Here is a 20,598-nt window from a genome sequence, read left to right as displayed (position 1 = left end):
GTGTTGCAGTCGAAACAGTCGTGATAATTTTAATGTTTTATATTTATATTATTTTATTATTTCCCTTCTACGTGACTTTGCCGAAAGAACCAAGAATATGAATCCCTGCAGTCATGAAAGCTTTAAATCAAATTGGTGCAAAGGTTATTTGTGCTGCAGCCATTGGTGACCGCGCCAAGACCATGAACTCACTGCACTCCAGAACCCAGTTTCATCACAACTCATTCTGTGTGAGTCTCCGTGGGTTTCTATGTGAGTCTATGGCTCCTCTCTATGTGAGAATGGTCTACATGCGAGTCGATGTGTCTCTATCGGTCTCGATGTGATTCATTGGTGACCGGGTGCACCCGAGAAGCCGGGTTAATCCCAGGCGATGGCGGAAACCCGGATTGGAATCTAGGATCTCGGCGGTGCCGGATCTGCGCTTTGACCTTGGAGCCTCCCGGCCTCCTCCTCCACGCTGAGTTAATGTTGCGCGTGACCTACATCGCCAAATGCTGCCCCAGAACCCTGGCCAATAGAGCTGCTGCTGCCGCTGCTGCTGCCACTACTGCTGCTGCTAAACAAAGGGAGGTGTTCCTGCTCCCGTGATGAGTCCGGGAGACCGCGAAGGATCGCGCTCACGCTGCGGTCACCGTCTCTCCCCCCCACACCCCGCCCCTCGCCCCTCGCCCCTCCAACTCCGTCGCGTCGTCTCAGAACTCGGGGGAGCTGGGTGGGGGTCTCCACGGCCTCAAGCTCAAGTCCGTGCACGTAGGGGGGCTGCTCGGCGCGGCGGGGGGCGACAGCGTCCAGCATGGCTTCCGGGGCTGCATGCAGGTGAGCGTCACCGCCAGCGCTTCCTCGCGTCCGTCTGGCTCGCGGGGTTCAGCCGGCTGGCTGCAGGGGCTTGCGCCTGACCCGTACGAGTGGTGCCGGGGTCCCTGCCCCCCTGGCCCCCCCATCCCCCCCGCCCCCCCATCCCCCCCGCCCCCCCCCGTGTGTTTGTAGTCTCGAAGGCCCCTCGCCTCCCTCGCCTCCCTCGCCAGGGTCGTGTCCCCGGAGACGGGGACTCGTAACGACGCAGGCCGATTGGCGATGCGGCCAAGTTGATCGCGCCTTTCGCCGCCTGTTGCACGGTTTTTTGTGGTTCGAATCCAGCGGCTGCCCTGGTTAACACTGCGGTGGTGTCGGTATTGACTGGAAAAGTACTACTCCTGTAACGCACCGTCTGCTTCACGCACAGTAGACGTTGAAGATCCCGTGACGCCGTTCAGAGAAGAGTAGGCCATTGTGTGCTGGCGTCACGGTCCACATTTGCCACGTTTGACAAATTACCACGTGTTGGGAAACACGCAGCAGCAATCATTGCACCTCTTACGCAAAAAACCTAGCAGGACCCTCCTGAAAAGGAGTCTTGAGACTCGGTGACCTTTTCCTGGGTAAACGAGCGGACAAGTGCAACCAGCAGGGACGTGGGTTAGGGGTGAAGGGTTAAAGGTTTAAAGGGTTGAGGGTGAGCGCGGGTGCCTGTGTCCCCCCCACCCTCCGGCCCGCAGGGTGTGCGCATGGGCGACACGCTGTTCGGCACGGTGCTGCCGAGCCTGGCGGAGCCGCAGGGGGCGGCGGTGGGCGCCACCTCGGCCGTGCGCCGGGTGAGGGTGGAGAGCGGCTGCTCGCTGCCCGACCCCTGCGACTCGAGCCCCTGCCCCCCCAACAGCTACTGCAACGACGACTGGGACAGCTTCTCCTGCGTGTGCGAGCCGGGTGAGCAACAGCCACCCACTCGGTCACTCACCCGGTCGCTCGGTCGACATCGTGCGCTCGTAACCGCTCGCTCGCGTAACAATGAACATTCTCGGTCCAACGCTGCACGCGCACGCCTCGCCAAAATTTACACACGCGCACACCAACACACACACCTTTCTGAAGAGATGCTGCGACTCTAAGACCTGTTCTTCACCTGAGGACGGCTGCTTGCGTTGTGGCCGAAACGTCGTGAGAATTGTATTTTATTATGTTTTATTTTTTAATTTTATTATTTCCATTCTACGTGACTTTACCGAAAGAACCAAGAAGACACACAACACTTGCACGCACACGCGCTCGTCGCCCCCGCCCCGTGCTGCACGCTCACACTCGCACCCTCTTCGCCCCGTGCCGCGTGCGCAGGCTACTACGGGCAGTCGTGCACGGACGCTTGCAGCCTCAACCCGTGTGAGAACCAGTCGAGCTGCCGGCGCAAGCCCAGCTCGTCACACGGCTACACCTGCGAGTGCGGGGATGGCTTCTTCGGGCAGTACTGCGAGTCCAGGTGAGCGAGCGAGGGTTCAGGTGTGAGTCACCGAGCGCAGTACAGGTGAGTGAGAGAGTCGCTGAGTAGAGGCGTGTGTGAGTGTGGGGAGCGGTGGTGCAGTGGTCCTCCCCATGTCAACTCAAATGAGTCCCTGGGGAGACAGGCATCCGGGCGTGGTGCTGGCTACCCACCCCCTTGTGTGCCATGCTGGCCTTCAGAGTTTCTCCCTAACAGCACTTGCCTTAATAGTCTATTAAGGCTATACGGGGGATCTTTGTCTTTGTGGGTACAGGGTGTGTGTGTACAGGGTACAGGGTGTTTGTGTGGGTATAGGCTGTGTGTTTGTGTGCATGTGGGTGCTGCATCCAGGCTGTGTGTGTGTGTGTGCATACCTGTGTGTGGGTACAGGCTGTGTGTGGGTACAGACTGTGTGTGGGTACAGACTGTGTGTGTGTGTGGGGCTACAGGCTGTGTGCATAACTATAAGCATGTGCGGGTTCCGTGCCCATTTTGTGTCTGCGTGGGCACACATGGCGCGCGTCCGTTCCTGCGACGCACGCGCGGCAACGCGCCGCGGTCTCCCGTTACCCAAAACCCTGCTCGCCCGGCACCGCCAAACGGGAGGCGAATCTTTGTCCCCTGGCTGCTGCCGCCGGCAAACTCGGGGACACCAGCCCGCGTCGCACCTCCGCCAGCGGGAGCGCGGCGTGCTGCACGGCTCGCGGGCGCTGCGGGGGGTCTCCACTGCTGCTCTTTTTGGCTTGCGGCTGCCACCCCTCCCTCCCTCCCCGCGCACTCGAAGCGCGATTCGTCGGCCTCCGTGTGGAAGCACGAGGTGCTGCGTTGGCAGCGGGATTACACGCAAATTGAGCGTGAATCCGCACAGAAAGGTCGCGCGCCCCCAGTACGCACACGGCTCTTCTCCTTCGGCTCGCGCAGCCCGGCTCGCCGCGAGGAATGCCGTCTCGCTGGGCGGCGGCCGTCGCGGTGGAGGACAATGCGTGCGTGCGAGGGGCGGCCGAGCGTGGCCGGGAGAGGGCCACACCACGCTGGCACGGTCACGGCTCGCCTGGCCCCACGGCACGCTCGCTCACTCGCTCCCTTGCCCGTCCGCCCCCTTCGCTCGTTACGCGCCCGTTTATTACTCGCTCGCCACCCGGTGCTTGTGTCTGTGTGAGCGAGCGCCTGAGAGTGCGGTGGGAGTGTTCGTGTGTTTTCACGCGTGCGTGCGTGTGTCTGGAGCGGTTTTGTAGCGGTAAGTGCACTGCGATACGAACCTGGTGACCCGAGTTCGATTCCTGCAAACAACAAATCATAACTGGTTCTGGGCTTCCTCTAGGTCGACTCAGCTTTAGATGAATGGTGCAGTGGTTAACATCAGCACATTGTTGGCCAGCTCACCCCCTCGTGTGTCATACTTCATAGGTGCTACATGAATAGCACTTGCCATGACAGTCTATACAGGCTATATGGGGGGTGTTTGTCTTTGTGTGTGCGCGTGTTCCTGGCGCATTGAGGAGAGAGATGCTCCAGTAGCTAATAACAATCAGTTGTTACAAGCGGTGGATGACAGGACGGGTTCTGCAGGATTTGAAGGATGCCCTGGTGGGGGTCCCCCTTTTGAAGAACCAGGTAGTTGTGGTGATGTCATGCAGACAATCGCCACCCTCCCCCAGCAGTTCGCTTGGGAGGTCAGCCCTGCCCGGTGCTTTACCTGCTCTCAGGCTCAGGATCGTTCTTCACACTGCAGCAGATGTCACGTCAGCTACTCCCTCGCTGTGTGTGCATGCGACCGCATGTACATGTGGACATGTGTGTGTGGAGAGTGATATTGCAGTAGTTAGTGCACTGCGCTACGAACCCGACGACCCGAGTTCAATTCCCGCTCGCAGCCAACATCGGCAACAAATGTTTGGACCGGTTCTGCGTCTCCCCGAGATAGACTCGGCTTTCGGTTTGGACCTGGTGCAGTGTGCAAACATCAGCACTGGGGAGAGAAGGGCAGCCGGGCGTGGTGCTGGCCACCCCGCCCCTCGTGTGTTGTGCAGGCCTTCATGGGTGCTCGCCAACAGCACTTGCCCCAACAGTCTGTAAAGGCTACACGAGGGATCTTTTTTTATCGTACATATGAGTGGTGTGTGTGTGTGAGGAGTTCGGGAGTGTATGTCGTGTTTGTTGTGTACATTGTGGGGGTGCTCGCTTGCTCCATCCTCTGCCTGCACTGCACGCCGTGTCAGTGAAACACAGCAGCGCCTTCCTTCGTCAGATCCCTGCGCTGTAAGAACCATGGCGCTAACACCAAGTGCGTTGAGTTGATGATTAAAATATCGCTGGGACGAGACGGTGCGGGGGTGAACCCGGCACGGAGAGTGACCTCCACGTATCGCGGCGAAGTGGCCGGGTGGTGTCACATTCCTCGCGCGTCCGTTTCTGCGCGCGCACGGGCCCCGTACACGCGTATGTGCATGCATCCCGCTCTGCATGTGTACATGTGTGGCACGTGCCCACGTCATGATAACGTCACCGCGGCCGTTGTTGTTGCTGTTGTGCGCCCGTCCTTGCGTCCGTGTGTCCTTGCGTCTGCGAGTATCTCGCGGTGGCTGTGCCGCGGGATCGCCGTGACTCGGGCCGTGTGTCCACCCCCCCACCCCCCTTCGCTGCTGCTCCCCCAGGGCCGACCAGCCGTGCCCCAAGGGCTGGTGGGGAAATAAAATCTGCGGGCCGTGCAACTGCGACTCGAGTCGCGGCTTCGACTCGGACTGCAACAAGAGCACGGGGCAGTGCAGCTGCATGGTGAGCGGCGGTGACGCGCGGGCGCAGTCGCGAGCACGCTGGGTACTGGCGCTGCCAATTCCTGCGGCAGCGCGGTCGTTTGAGAAGCACGGCCACCGTCGCCGTGAGTTCTTTCTCAGCAGGGGGCGGCGATTGCGACGTTAGAATAAACACCTCCTCATTCGAGGCCCACACATCGCACCTCCTCCTGGCTTTGACGTTTGTCGTCGTCCTCCTCGAAGACGCTGGTGGTGGAACCGTCATCCACACCAGAACATCATCACCAGGCTGATGCTGCACCACATCTCCTTCACGAATGAAAAATTCAAGACAAAGCCACAGTGGTCCGATTATGGCCATGCTAACAGAAACTATGGACCACGTGGTAAACCACTGTAGTAGAGGAGGAATAACAAAACTACACAGACCTCTATAACCGAAGCCCTCTCGTCTTGGCGAGCAGACCCTGACATTGACCATCGAGCTCCCGAACATACTGCTGCTATCACGCGCAAGAATAGAATAGACTTGCCATGTGTATTCCCAATTCGTACACCTTTGCAGAAGCGATATTCCATCTCTTTATGCAGCGCCTTATCCCAAGGTGCTTTACAGCAATTATACCATTGTAAATGAGATGATAACGTTTGAGATAAAGCGTGGGTTTTTTTCAGAGTGGTAGTGTAGTTATGTTCACGTCAATAATGAACATTGAGTAAATTGCGTTGTTCATTTAAAAATGTGGCAAATTTGTACCGTGATGCCGGCGAAAGATGTCACTGGCTCTTTAACATCCACAAGGGCCGGGGAAGGGCTCTTGCCCTGCTGCCCTAGAGTCCCCCAAAAACTGCTATGTTGTTGATATTTACCAGAGAGTATGCAATGAGTGGTATTTTTTATTATTCGTGCTGAGCCCTGTGTAACCAGCTTGGAATTTCACAACCCCCTCCCCCACCCTGGGAAGTTTCCAGATCCGCCTGTAAGGTGCTACCAATCTGGGCGGGTACTGGCACTGCTACCACCTCTCCCCCCAGCTCCCCCTGCCTACCCGGCTGCCTTTTAAATTCCTTCCTTCATTTAAGATCTCCCCTTTTTCGCGCGTGGTTTATTAACCGTGCGCGAGTTGCCGCTGTATTTCTCCGTTACCTGCTGCTGCCAGTGTTGCTTGAGTGGTGCGTGACTTGAATGTAGTGTTCCTCCAACGTCGTTCGCTGATTTATTTTCTGCTGTAACGTCCCCCGTGGGTCATTCTTGTAAAACAGCTCACAGCTAAATGTTTCTTCTAAGCTGAACTAAAATTATTTATTTACCAGGAAAAATCCCTTTTTCAGAGGCGTATATCACCATACGTGGGACTTTATAGAAGCAGCCAAATTAACTAAACACACGTTTCTAAATGTGAAGGACCTGGAGAAAAGTCCACGTGACAGCCACGTGGAGAGAACAAATATACAACAGGCATCGTCAGGGTTCGGGATCGAACCCACGGCCTGCTGCGTAACGGGCGAGAGGGAAGCAATGTCTCCTCGCCACCGCCAATTAAATCTAAATCGCCTGGATCTCCCCGCAGGCAAACCACTACCGCCCCAACGGCAGCGAGAGCTGCTTCCCGTGCAAGTGCTACGTGACGGGGGCGCTGTCGCGCACGTGCGACGGGGAGACGGGGCAGTGCCCATGCAAGCCAGGGGTCGTCGGACAGCAGTGCGACCTCTGCGACAACCCCTTCGCGGAGGTCGCCGCGTCCGGATGCGAGGGTACGCACGCACAAACCGTCGGCATCATCGCAGCAGAATCATGAGAGCGGACCGGGAAGACAATAGCCCTCGCTCGGCCTTATCTAGACCACTCGTTTAGCAGAACTGAACGTGTTGCCGAGGGGTCGTCCCAAGAACGGCTGGCAGCAGCTGCTGCGAAACAAAGACAAAGCCGTAGCAGTCGACCGGGTTCGTCCTCATTAGCACTCATCGCTGCAGCACAGTCGGCAAATGCTGCTGCAGTATGCCTCCAATAAAATGGGCACACACTCAGTTCTTTGGAGCCGGTGGTCTGGATAAAGGCTGAGAGAATTTTGCACGCGCAAATGCGTACACCCGCACTATGAAGGAATGTGCTCATACAAACACTTACATACACTAACACACATGCACACACGTACATACCCACTGCATTTACGCACACATGACACACGTGCATATGCTGACACGTGCGCACTCCGTCACACACTGCTGTCGCCAGCCGTATGCGCGTACCTACACATGCACACGCGGCCGTTTTCACGCACCTGTGCCCACGGGCCCGTGCTCAATGTTGCATCGGATCGCTCACGAGATTTCGTCCGTGCATAGTTCTGGATGTGTATTAGCAGTGCTCTTTGGGCCACCATTGGAACAGAGCTTTTTAGCTCAATTGGGGCCTTAGCTGATATAAACCAACTGACCACTTCCCCCCCCCCACCCACTTCTCCCCCCCCCACTTCTCCCTGCCGCCCCCCCCACTTCTCCCTGCCGCCCCCCCCACTTCTCCCTGCCGCCCCCCCCCCGCCCCCCACCTCGCCATGTAGTTTACTACGACGGGTGCCCAAGGGCCATGGCTGCGGACATCTGGTGGCCACGCACCAAGTTCGGGCTCCCGGCGGCCGTGCCCTGCCCCAAGGACTCCTTCGGTAACCTCACTCTCACACAAACACAGGCAAAGGTCCCCCCCTATAGACTTTGCAAGGCTGTGGGGGGGGGGGGGGGCGAGGCAAGTGCTGTTAGCGAGGCACACTATGACGATCAGCACGGCGCAACACGAAAGGGTGGTGTGGTTAGCGACCACGCCTGGCCGCCTTTGTCTCCCGAGTGACGTTGTTTTACACACAACGTAGCAGAGGCACCAAAATAGGTTCTAATTTATGTAACCGATGTTGGCTGTCAGTAGGACTTGAACTTGGGTCACCTGTTTGTAGTGCAGTGTGCTAATCAAGGCGCCACTGCTCCCCACAGACACACAGATGAATCCATGCATGCGCAGACACACTGTACAAAGACCCCCCCCTATAGCCTGAACAGAATGTTGGGGTAAGTTCTTTTAGCGAGCACTTATGCAGGCCGGCACGGCACACGAGGGGGTGGTTGGCCAACACCACGCCAGGCCACCTTTTTCTCCCTCGTGGCGATGTTTACATATCGCACCAGCTACACATTTTTTAGGCTGAGTCGTCCTTGGGGTGACCCAAGACCGGTTCAGATAATTGTCACTACTGTTGACTGTAAACAGGAATTGGAGCTCGGGTAGCTGGGTTCGTAGCGCAGTGCGCGAGCCACTCCACGACCACTCCCCACACACACGTCCACACTCGCTCACATGCGGAGATCCACACTCGCGGACCCACACACCTGAGCCTGTTTAACACATAGGCTTTCGCGACCAATATCAACCACAATAGAGGTCAACACAGGTGACACCCGAGCCTCCCCTCTACTCCTACACACAGACGGAGGGGGACACCGTGCCCACACCTCCCTTCCGCAGCCAGTGCCCCAGCATCGCACCCTCCCCCGTTGTAACCTCCCTCCCCCCCCCGTTTTTCTTGCTGCCTCTGCTGTCAGACAAGAGGCCGATAGGTGAGTGTCTCCTCCTCCTCACGATGCTCTTCCGTGTCCCTGTGTCCCCACGTCTCTGTGTCCCCGTGTCCCCGTGTCCCCGTGTCCGTGTGTGCTTAAGTCCCGGCATCCCTATGTCCTCATGTCACTGTGTCGCCGTGTCCTCATGTCCTTGTGTCTCCGTGTCCTCATCTCTGTGGCTACAGCCTGGGTCGAGGCTAGAGGCAGGGGCAGGGCAGAGGTGAGAGTTTGGGTCACGGTCAGGGTTTTATGTCCTTTGCTTAGACCTAGAAGCCAGTGCCGTCTCGTCTTCCAAACCCCCGAACGTAACAGGATCTCGCTGCATGGATCGTTGTCATCATCTCGATTCGGCTGATTTAGTGAAGCCGCTGTGAACTCTGTCCACGTGAAAACACGAATGGTTAATTCCCCACAGCATTGCAAATCGTACCCCACACCTCGCGGAAGTGGTTGATGACGCCGCTTTCACCATTTAATTCATGACGGTTGTGTTAAAGCAATTCCTCTGATACCTCATGACCCCAGCGCAGCGACAATGCAACTCCAACCCAAGCCCTGCTCACGCCCTCCGACGGGCCGCCTCACCTCGCAACCCTTGCTCGTGTGACCCTTCAACTCCTGCCCGTAGCACCTTGCCCGGCGACCCGTGACACTCCCACCTCGTTCCCAGCGACCTATGCCCCCGTGACCTTCTGTCCCTGTGACCCCTGAATCCCCCGCTGGTCGTTGACGGGCTGCGCTTGTGCCGCAGGCACGGCGGTGCGGCACTGCGACGACGACAAGGGCTGGCTGCCGCCGAACCTCTACAACTGCACGTCCGTCACCTACACCGCCCTCAAGGAGACGGTGAGTGAGCGGGGAGCGCGACCCTGACCTCGACCTGACCCTGACCTCGTTGCTCTGCTCTCAGACACTGTGGGTGGAGCTCCGTAAATGATCCCCAAACGACTGCAGAGTTTCACTCTGCTCTTCGACTGAGCTCACGGGATCCCCTCTCTCGCTTCCTTCCTCTGTTTCCCTTGAGTGGGTGGGTGGGTGAGTGGGTGATTGTGTCAACCTCACGCCACCGCTGGTCGATTTCACGCGATGGCAGCGTGTCCCCGCGTGCGTGTGCGTGTGCGTGCGCGTAGCTGGAGCGACTGGAGCGGAACGAGACGCGCATGATCCCCGAGCTGTCGCGCCGGCTCGCGCACCAGCTGCACAACGCCACGCGCCACACGGCGCGCCCCTTCGGCAGCGACGTGCGCGTCGCGTACCAGCTGGCGGCGCGCGTCCTCACCTTCGAGAGCGACCAGAATGGCTTCAACCTCTCCGCCACGCAGGACACGCTCTTCACTGAGGTGAGGGGGAGGTGCCACCAGGTGACCCTGGGTGACCCTGGGTGACTGTCAATGTCTGCCCTGGGTCGGCATGGCCTATTCACCCCTCGTGACGATGTCTCACAAACCGCACGGTCCTGGATTGCCAGGTAACTAGCTGGTTGACTGACTGGCTACATGACTAGCTAGCTGACTTGTTAGCTGACTGAGCAGATGAGCCACTCACTTTCTTTCCTGACTCGATAACTGACCAACTTGTTGGCTCGATAACTCACTGGATGGTCAACTAGTGTGCTGAATGGCTAACTTCTCAACTGGCTAACCACCGATCTATTTAGCTGACCGACAGGCTGACAAATTGACCGATTGCCACGAGTCAGACTATTTGACCAAGCGGCTGACTAGCTGACCCAGCTAACTGGATTACTGGCTAACCAATTGACTGGCTGACCAACAGACTGCCCGCCTGAAAATGTCCTGTCTGACCCTAATGACTGACCATTCGACCAGCTGACTAATTACCTGGCTGACCGGCAAACTGGTTTGCCGCCTAAACAACCGACCGACCAGACCGACCACGTGATCAGCCAACCGACGAGCCAGCTGATGGGTGGACTGACCGGCGAGCTGATTGGCCGATGACGCGTGCTTCTTGCCAGAACATGGTCCACACGGGCAGTGCACTGCTGGAGCCGCGGCACCGCGAGCTCTGGGAGCAGCTGCAGCGGGCGGAGGGCGGCACGGCGCGCCTGCTGCGCCTCTACGAGGAGTACGCGCAGGCGCTGGCGCGCAACATGATGACCATCTACCTCAAACCATTCGCCATCGTCACGCCCAACCTCGGTACGCCGATCGCCGCTGCCCCCCCCCCGCCCCCATCTTTGTCTGCTTCCTTCCAGCCTTGGCGGAGGCCCACACTTGTTTACCCAGAAAAGCCTCACCGAGTCTCAGGGCTCTCTTTCATGAGGGTCCTGCCGAGTTTACACCATTAGAGGGTGGCGACGTTGCCGTGTGCGGTCCCGATCGAGTCATTTGAAGGTAATTCTTTGGCTCAACATTGTTTGCCCAATACCGATGACCTTGGTGACTGAATGACCGAATTGCTGATGATCATGATAAACTAAAACTGAATTATTTTTTATTTTACCAGGCAAGACCCACTGAGCTATATAGCTCTTTTTCAGAAGCGACCTTGCCACAAATGATAGCTCAATGAAGTGGCTTATGTGGAAATTTACAGCAGCCAACTACTGATGAGCCAGTGCCAAGCTCCACCACGCCGGTTCTGCTGGGAAGCTGCGTGCGCCCATCTGCCCGAGGAAGCACTGCTGATGAGGACATCGCTGTCAAATCCCAGTCGCCTCGCCCGTTACAATTTCACTTTCCGCAGAACCCCGTCCGCCGACTCACGTGGCCACCTGATGCTGCCCCTCCCTGCCCCGCCCCCCCCACCGTCCCCATGCCCCCCCACCCCCCCACCGTCCCCATGCCCCCCCACCCCCCCACCGTCCCCATGCCCCCCCACCCCCCCACCCTCCCCATGCCCCCCCACCGCCATGCGGCGGCCTTGCCTTCCTCATTGGCGGTCGCCCTGTTACCCCCCCGGCAGTGCTGAGCGTGGAACGGGTGGACAAGCACAACTTCACAGGCGACAAGTTCCCGCGCTACCACGCGGCGTTCTTCCGCGGACACACGCCCTGGGACACGCAGACGCGCGCCCTGGTGCCCGAGTCCATCTTCCTCCCGCCCGTCAAACGTACGCAACGCACGCGCGTGCGCGCTCGCGGACAAACCGGCACGCGCGCAAACACAATAATCACGCGGGCGTGTTCGAGACGTGCGTTAGACGCGGGTGCGTTAGCCGCGTGAGCGTTGACCGCTTGCCGTTGCTCGCGCAGCCTCGGAGCGGCTCGGCTCGCAGCGCGGGGGCGGCGCCAACCGCAAGACGGCAGGGGTGGCGCCACGGCCCTCTCCGACGCCCGGCCCGGATGACGAGGTCGACGCGACGGCTCCACCCGGGGCTCCCGCCGCCGACGGCGCAGGCGGCGCCGTGGCAGCCGCGTCGCCGGCAGAGGTGGCGCGCCGGCGCCGGCACCAGCAGGAAGATGCGCCGCACGCCGTGCTCGCCACGCTCGTCTTCCGCTCGCTGGGGGAACTGCTGCCTCAGCACTACGACTCGGACCGGCGCAGCTTGCGGTGAGCGGAGAGATGGCACACGTGTGATGGGGGGGGGGCAGTGGGTTGCGGGCGACTCGGTGTTGATGGGACGGTAGCGGGCGACTACGTGGCTGGGACAGGAGCGGATGACGGCTTGACGTAATGGGAAGACGGTGGACAATTCGGTGTCCATTGGACGATGGGGCACGATCGGGTGCGGGGGCGATGGCTGGGCGATCCCTCGGTGTGTGGGCGAGCGTAACCTCGCGGCGTCGCCCCCCCCCTCCCCACTTCCCCCGGCGCAGGCTGCCCAAGCGACCGGTGATCAACGCGCCGGTGCTGAGCGTGACGGTGTTCAGCGAGACGGAGCTGAGCCGCCACTCGCTCGAGCCGCCGGTGCTGCTCGAGTTCCGACTGCAGGAGACGCACAACCGCAGCAAGCCCATCTGTGTGTTCTGGAACCACTCCATCCCGTACGTACACGCACACACGCACACCCATGTGCAGACACACGGGTACATGTACACGCACACACAAGCACAACCGCAGCAAGCCCATCTGTGTGTTCTGGAACCACTCCATCCCGTACGTACACGCACACACGCACACCCACGTGCAGACACACGGGTACATGTACACGCACACACACCCACGTACAGACACCCGGGTACATGTACACGCACACACAAACACAACCGCAGCAAGCCCATCTGTGTGTTCTGGAACCACTCCATCCCGTACGTACATGCACACACACACACACACCCACGTACAGACACACGGGTACATGTACACACACACACCCACGTACAGACACCCGGGTACATGTACACGCACACACAAGCACAACCGCAGCAAGCCCATCTGCCTGTTCTGGAATTACTCCATCTCTCATATGTATTCGCAGTGACCCAAAGATCCCCTGTATAGCCTGCAACAGACTGTTGGGGCAAGTGCTGTTAGCGAGCACCTATGAATGTCTGCATAGCACACGAGGGGCTGGGTGGCCAGCACCACCGCCCTTCCCTCTCCCCGGAACCTGTTCAGATAATCGTCACCTGTGTTGCCCATGAGCAGGAATTAAACTCGGGTCGCCGGGTTCGTAGAGAGGTGTCTTAGACGCTACGCTACCGCTCCCCTCACAGACACACACTCAAAACAACAGCCGCCGTTCATGACGAAACGGCGGTGACGTCACGACGGCGCTTGTGCACTTCGAGGCCACACGTTCACACGTGAATGTACGCACTCGCACACGTGCACAGACGCATGCACACTGATCGGTGTGTCTTGCCGTACGTGTTCGCGGGCCTCTCGTCGGTCAGCTCAGCCTTAAACGAGTACCCGGTGCGGCGCGTATACATCGGCATCGACAAAGGAGGCAGGGAGCGAGGCTTTGCCGCCCCCACCCGCTCGTCGTGCGTGCCGTGCCAGCCTTGGTGCGTGCTCGCTGACAGCACTTGCCCCAGCAGTCTGTTGAGGCTACAGCGGGAGGCCTTTGTCTGTGTGGTGCAGGGTGAGTGGCGAGGGCGGGTGGTCGGCGCGGGGCTGCGAGCTGCACAGCAGGAACAGCACCCACATCACCTGCCGGTGCAACCACATGTCCAGCTACGCCCTGCTCATGGACATGTCCAACAGAGAGGTTGGTCACGCCACAACCCCAGCCACGTATCACAACCACAACCACGCGCAAGAACAACAGCCTTCACCGCGCACTCCTGCACCGGCGAGCACAACGTTTAAGCGCACACGACCACAACCAAGCGTGGCTACGGTCGACCACAACCGCAACCTGCAGTGTCAACCATGATCTTCACACAGCCGCAATCGCAACAAATACAGTAGCGTCCATCGTGCACAACCGCAGTCTCGACCGCGAACGCGAGCACGAACCTCCTCCGCACAAACGCAACCGCAACTATAGGCAACTGCGGTTACACACGGCCGCTACGCATCCACAACTTCACACAACCACAGCCCGGACCACAATTTTTCCACTCTTCGCAATCACAACGACAGACACGCACGCAACCACTGCACAAGCACCATCTGCATCAAAGGCAAAGATCCCCCCGTGTAGCCTTGACAGGCTGTAGGGGCAAGTGCTGTTAGCGAGCACCTATGAAGGTCGGCACGGCACACGAGGGGGTGGGTGGCCAGCGTCACGCCCGACCGCCTTTGTCTCCCCAGTGGCGATGTTTTCACACCGCACCACGTACTCAATTACCTGCATCGCCCACACACACACACAACCTCCGCCTAACGACAACAACAACAAACGACAGTGCATACAAATCACAACCCTAACCCCGAGCTCCACCCCGTCTCTCCACTCCGCCTGCGCCTCCCCCTGCCCCCCCTTTCCCCTCCCCGCCACCGTGCACCCGCCGTGGACGCAGCTGGAGAACGAGTGGATGCTGACGGTGGTGACGTACGCGGCGGTGAGCGTGTCGCTGCTCTTCCTGCTCGTCGCGTTCCTCGTGCTGCTCTGCCTGCGCTCGCTCCGCTCCAACCGCTGCACCATCCACAAGAACCTCATCGTCGCCATCTTCTTCTCCGAGCTCATCTTCCTCATTGGCATCAACCAGACCGAGAACCAGGTCGGCCCCGGGGGACGGAGAGCGCGGAGGGGGGGTCGTAGGGTGTGAGGGTCGGGGGCCGAGGGTCGAGAGGGCACGGAGTTAGAGGGGGGCGTGGGGTCCACGCGAAACTAACGGGCAATTCACTGTGTGTCATGTGATTTGAATAAAGATGGGCAATTACTTTGGGTTCTGTCATTCAGATGTCAGATGTCAGTTAGAAGCCACAGGTGTGACTTCAATTACTTAGGGATAAGCGTGGGGGGGGATTCTTTGTATTTTGAGTGTATGAGGATAAATGTGGTGTGAGTGTAAATTTGTGAGTGTAGAATTATGAGGGTAGATGTGTAAATGTACGCATGTACAGTACGTACGTGCGTGTAGCTTTGTGCGTGCGTGCTGTCGCCCCCCTCGCCCCCCCCCTCCCCCGTAACTCTCGCGCGTCCGTGTGTCCGTGCCCCCGTGTGTCCGTGCCCCCGTGTGTCCGTGCCCCCATGTGTCCGCGCGCGCGCGTGCAGTTTGCGTGCACGGTGATCGCCATCCTGCTGCACTACTTCTTCATGTGCACGTTTGCGTGGATGTTCGTCGAGGGCCTGCACGTCTACCGCATGCTCACCGAGATGCGCAACATCAACCACGGCCACATGCGCTTCTACTACTCCACGGGCTGGGGCGTCCCCGCCGTCATCACCGGTACCGCTCGCGACGCCGCTCGCCGCCACCACCGCCTCGCTTCGTTCGCTGCCGTCGTCTCGCACGCACGCGGGTGGCTTTGTCTACCTGTGCACCGCACTCCTCTAACCACGTCGTGTCCTCTCCCTCCCTCCCTCTCTCTCCCCGTGTCCCCCCTCTTCTCTCCCTCCCTCTCCCCGTGTCCCCCCTCTCCCTCCCTCTCCCTGTCTTACTTATATCTCCCCGTGTTCTGTCCTTCCCTCTCCCCATGCAAACCGTCTCCATGTTTCCTCTCCCGCTCTCTCCCCGTCCCTCATCCTCTCCCCATCTCCCTGTATTCCTCCCTGTCCACGTGTCCTTCCATCTCCCCGTGTTTTCTCCCCCCCCTCTGTCCCGTTCCTCTCCCTGCGGGCCCCAGGCCTGGCTGTGGGCCTGGACCCCGAGGGCTACGGGAACCCCGACTTCTGCTGGCTCTCCGTGCACGACACCCTCATCTGGAGCTTCGCTGGGCCCGTCTGCTTCGTCGCGCTGGTACCGCTCACCACCAGCCTCACCCTCACCGTCAGCCTCACCACCAGCCTCACCACCAGCCTCACCGTCAGCCTCACCATCAGCCTCACCCTCACCGTCAGCCTCACCGTCAGCCTCACCGTCAGCCTCACCACCAGCCTCACCGTCAGCCTCACCGTCAGCCTCACCGTCAGCCTCACCACCAGCCTCACCGTCAGCCTCACCGTCAGCCTCACCCTCACCGTCAGCCTCACCGCCAGCCTCACCGTCAGCCTCACCGTCAGCCTCACCCTCACCGTCAGCCTCACCGCCAGCCTCACCGTCAGCCTCACCACCAGCCTCACCGTCAGCCTCACCGTCAGCCTCACCGTCAGCCTCACCACCAGCCTCACCGTCAGCCTCACCGTCAGCCTCACCATCAGCCTCACCACCAGCCTCACCGTCAGCCTCACCGTCAGCCTCACCATCAGCCTCACCGTCAGCCTCACCGTCAGCCTCACCGTCAGCCTCACCGTCAGCCTCACCACCAGCCTCACCGTCAGCCTCACCGTCAGCCTCACCATCAGCCTCACCACCAGCCTCACCGTCAGCCTCACCGTCAGCCTCACCATCAGCCTCACCACCAGCCTCACCGTCAGCCTCACCGTCAGCCTCACCGTCAGCCTCACCGTCAGCCTCACCACCAGCCTCACCGTCAGCCTCACCGTCAGCCTCACCGTCAGCCTCACCGTCAGCCTCACCATCAGCCTCACCGTCAGCCTCACCATCAGCCTCACCACCAGCCTCACCATCAGCCTCACCATCAGCCTCACCATCAGCCTCACCGTCAGCCTCACCGTCAGCCTCACCACCAGCCTCACCGTCAGCCTCACCGTCAGCCTCACCACCAGCCTCACCACCAGCCTCACCATCAGCCTCACCATCAGCCTCACCGTCAGCCTCACCGTCAGCCTCACCGTCAGCCTCACCGTCAGCCTCACCGTCAGCCTCACCACCAGCCTCACCATCAGCCTCACCATCAGCCTCACCGTCAGCCTCACCGTCAGCCTCACCGTCAGCCTCACCGTCAGCCTCACCGTCAGCCTCACCGTCAGCCTCACCACCAGCCTCACCGTCAGCCTCACCGTCAGCCTCACCACCAGCCTCACCACCAGCCTCACCATCAGCCTCACCACCAGCCTCACCGTCAGCCTCACCGTCAGCCTCACCACCAGCCTCACCACCAGCCTCACCGTCAGCCTCACCGTCAGCCTCACCACCAGCCTCACCACCAGCCTCACCGTCAGCCTCACCATCAGCCTCACCACCAGCCTCACCACCAGCCTCACCGTCAGCCTCACCATCAGCCTCACCACCAGCCTCACCACCAGCCTCACCGTCAGCCTCACCGTCAGCCTCACCATCAGCCTCACCACCAGCCTCACCACCAGCCTCACCGTCAGCCTCACCATCAGCCTCACCACCAGCCTCACCGTCAGCCTCACCGTCAGCCTCACCACCAGCCTCACCACCAGCCTCACCGTCAGCCTCACCATCAGCCTCACCATCAGCCTCACCACCAGCCTCACCGTCAGCCTCACCGTCAGCCTCACCGTCAGCCCTCACCATCAGCCTCACCATCAGCCTCACCATCAGCCTCACCGTCAGCCTCACCACCAGCCTCACCGTCAGCCTCACCGTCAGCCTCACCATCAGCCTCACCGTCAGCCTCACCACCAGCCTCACCGTCAGCCTCACCACCAGCCTCACCGTCAGCCTCACCGTCAGCCTCACCATCAGCCTCACCATCAGCCTCACCACCAGCCTCACCGTCAGCCTCACCACCAGCCTCACCGTCAGCCTCACCGTCAGCCTCACCATCAGCCTCACCGTCAGCCTCACCGTCAGCCTCACCATCAGCCTCACCATCAGCCTCACCACCAGCCTCACCGTCAGCCTCACCGTCAGCCTCACCATCAGCCTCACCGTCAGCCTCACCATCAGCCTCACCGTCAGCCTCACCACCAGCCTCACCGTCAGCCTCACCATCAGCCTCACCATCAGCCTCACCGTCAGCCTCACCACCAGCCTCACCGTCAGCCTCACCACCAGCCTCACCATCAGCCTCACCACCAGCCTCACCGTCAGCCTCACCATCAGCCTCACCATCAGCCTCACCGTCAGCCTCACCACCAGCCTCACCGTCAGCCTCACCACCAGCCTCACCATCAGCCTCACCGTCAGCCTCACCGTCAGCCTCACCACCAGCCTCACCGTCAGCCTCACCACCAGCCTCACCATCAGCCTCACCGTCAGCCTCACCGTCAGCCTCACCACCAGCCTCACCGTCAGCCTCACCATCAGCCTCACCATCAGCCTCACCACCAGCCTCACCGTCAGCCTCACCACCAGCCTCACCATCAGCCTCACCGTCAGCCTCACCACCAGCCTCACCGTCAGCCTCACCACCAGCCTCACCATCAGCCTCACCGTCAGCCTCACCGTCAGCCTCACCACCAGCCTCACCGTCAGCCTCACCACCAGCCTCACCATCAGCCTCACCGTATTCAGCCTCACCACCAGCCTCACCGTCAGCTACCATCAGCCTCACCGTCAGCCTCACCATCAGCCTCACCATCAGCTTCGTCGTCAGCCTCACCCTCACCTTCACCTTCACCCTCACCTTCACCCTCACCTTCACCCTCACCTTCACCCTCACCTTCGTCGTCATCGCCATCGTCGCCACCCTCACCCTCACCTTCGTCGCGCTGGTACCGCTCACCGTCAGCCTCACCATCAGCCTCACCATCAGCCTCACCATCAGCCTCACCCTCACCCTCACCTTCGTCGTCATCGCCATCGTCGCCAGCCTCACCCTCACCCTGTCTCTGTCTGCAGATGAACATCATCATCTTCATCATGGCCGCCCGCGAGTCGTGTGCAGCCTCTAGGCGAGGCCTCAAGAACCCCTACACTATGTGAGTCTCACTTACACACTCCGCGTCTACACACACCGCCACTCCGCGTGCACACTACACCTTGCGTGTACACACACTGCCACTCCGCGTGTACACAACGCCCCGCGTGTACACACACCGCCACTCCGCGTGTACACACCGCCACTCCGCGTGTACACACACCCTGTGTGTACACACACCGCCACTCCGCGTGTACACACACCACTACTCCGCGTGTACACACACCCTGTGTGTATACACACCGCCACTCCGCGTGTACACACCGCCACTCCGCGTGTACACACACCACTACTCCGCGTGTACACACACCCTGTGTGTACACACACCGCCACTCCGCGTGTACACACCGCCACTCCGTGTGTACACACCGCCACTCCGCGTGTACACACACCCTGTGTGTACACACCGCCACTCTGCGTGTACACGCACCCTGCGTGTACACACACCACCACTCCGCGTGTACACACCGCCACTCCGCGTGTACACACACCCTGCGTGTACACACACCGCCACTCCGCGTGTACACACACCACCACTCCGCGTATACACAACACCCTGCGTGTACACACACCCTGCGTGTACACACACCGCCACTCCGCGTGTACACACCGCCCTGCGTGTACACACACCGCCACTCTGCGTGTACACAGCGCCACTCTGTGTGTACGCACACCCTGCGTGTACACACCGCCACTCCGTGTACACACACCGCCACTCTGCGTGTACACAGCGCCCTGCGTGTACACACACCCTGCGTGTACACACACCCTGCGTGTACACACACCCTGCGTGTACACAACTCCCCGCGTGCCGCCCACAGGGCCGACCTGCGCACGGCCTTCCTGCTGCTGCTGCTTGTCAGCACGACGTGGCTGCTCGGGCTGCTCGCCGTCAACAACCACCTCATCATCTTCCACTACCTCTTCGCCATCTTCAACAGCCTGCAGGTGAGGCGGCCGGGGGGTGGGGGGGGGGGCGTTTGGGTCGAATAAACGAGATCGAAAGCCGAGCATGAGTGAGGTGGAGGTGGGTGAGGTGGAAGGTGAGGGGGAGGTGGGTGAGGTGGAGGGTGAGGGGGAGGTGGGTGAGGGTGGCGGGTGAGGTGGGTGAGGTGGAGGGCGGTGTGTAAGGTCTGTGAGGGTGGCAGGTGAGCGGGAGGTGGATGAGGGTGGCGGGTGAGGGTGAGGTGGGTGAGGTGGAGGGTGGTCGGTAAGGTGGGTGAGGATGGCGGGTGACTTTGAGGTGGGTGAGAGGATGAGGGGAGGGTGAGGGGCTCTTGTGTTCTGTGGTGATGACACCTGCATCTGCCTTTCTCTCTGCCCCTCTGTGTCTCTCTCTGCCTCTCTCTGCCCCTCTCTGTCTCTCTCTGCCTGCGTCTCTGTGCATCTCGCAGGGTTTCTTCATTCTGCTGTTCCACTGCATCCTGGACCCCGAGGTGCGCGAGGCGTGGCGCTTCTCCTGCTTCGGCAAGAAGCGCCAGGGAGACGACACGGGCATCACCACCAAGACCTCGCTGCTCTCGGTGCGCGCGGGGTCACGCGGGGTCACACGGGGTCGCATGGGGTCACACTGAGCTGTGTGAGGTTACATGGAGCAGCTGTACTGCTGGTGGCCGTGATGGTTGTAGGATGCTCATGGAAGCAGTGCGCTGATCTTGATGGTGTTGTTGGCCATGATGTTGGTGGTGGTGATGATGACAGTGTTGATGATGATGGTGGTGATGGTGGTGTTGATGTTAATGATGATGGTGGT

General features: G+C 60.2%; 1 protein-coding gene across 5 annotated transcripts in view; it reads left to right on the top strand.

The window, feature by feature from the left end:
* LOC133351737 (cadherin EGF LAG seven-pass G-type receptor 2-like) overlaps nt 1-20,598 on the top strand; it is a 122,160-nt gene that overhangs the window by 93,802 nt on the left and 7,760 nt on the right. For 3 of the 5 annotated variants that reach the window (XM_061567197.1, XM_061567193.1, XM_061567196.1), the window contains exons 12-31: nt 700-819; nt 1,539-1,746; nt 2,152-2,293; nt 4,948-5,068; nt 6,618-6,801; nt 7,608-7,709; nt 8,638-8,652; nt 9,404-9,498; nt 9,783-9,992; nt 10,631-10,814; nt 11,581-11,727; nt 11,870-12,167; nt 12,434-12,601; nt 13,644-13,770; nt 14,528-14,728; nt 15,226-15,400; nt 15,798-15,910; nt 18,767-18,846; nt 19,667-19,793; nt 20,240-20,368. In XM_061567197.1, the coding sequence (XP_061423181.1) occupies nt 700-819; nt 1,539-1,746; nt 2,152-2,293; nt 4,948-5,068; nt 6,618-6,801; nt 7,608-7,709; nt 8,638-8,652; nt 9,404-9,498; nt 9,783-9,992; nt 10,631-10,814; nt 11,581-11,727; nt 11,870-12,167; nt 12,434-12,601; nt 13,644-13,770; nt 14,528-14,728; nt 15,226-15,400; nt 15,798-15,910; nt 18,767-18,846; nt 19,667-19,793; nt 20,240-20,368 (2,946 nt within the window). The remainder of the gene's footprint in view (nt 1-699; nt 820-1,538; nt 1,747-2,151; nt 2,294-4,947; nt 5,069-6,617; nt 6,802-7,607; nt 7,710-8,637; nt 8,653-9,403; nt 9,499-9,782; nt 9,993-10,630; nt 10,815-11,580; nt 11,728-11,869; nt 12,168-12,433; nt 12,602-13,643; nt 13,771-14,527; nt 14,729-15,225; nt 15,401-15,797; nt 15,911-18,766; nt 18,847-19,666; nt 19,794-20,239; nt 20,369-20,598) is intronic. The other 2 variants (XM_061567198.1, XM_061567195.1) reach the window with 1 other exon arrangement.

This window comes from Lethenteron reissneri, chromosome 38, assembly GCF_015708825.2.
Source record: "Lethenteron reissneri isolate LAM-NWPU_2019-01 chromosome 38, ASM1570882v1, whole genome shotgun sequence".
Classification (NCBI taxonomy): Eukaryota; Metazoa; Chordata; class Hyperoartia; order Petromyzontiformes; family Petromyzontidae; genus Lethenteron; species Lethenteron reissneri.
The sequence above is the reverse complement of the archived record's forward strand: the minus strand, read 5'-3'. Positions and strand labels throughout refer to the sequence as shown.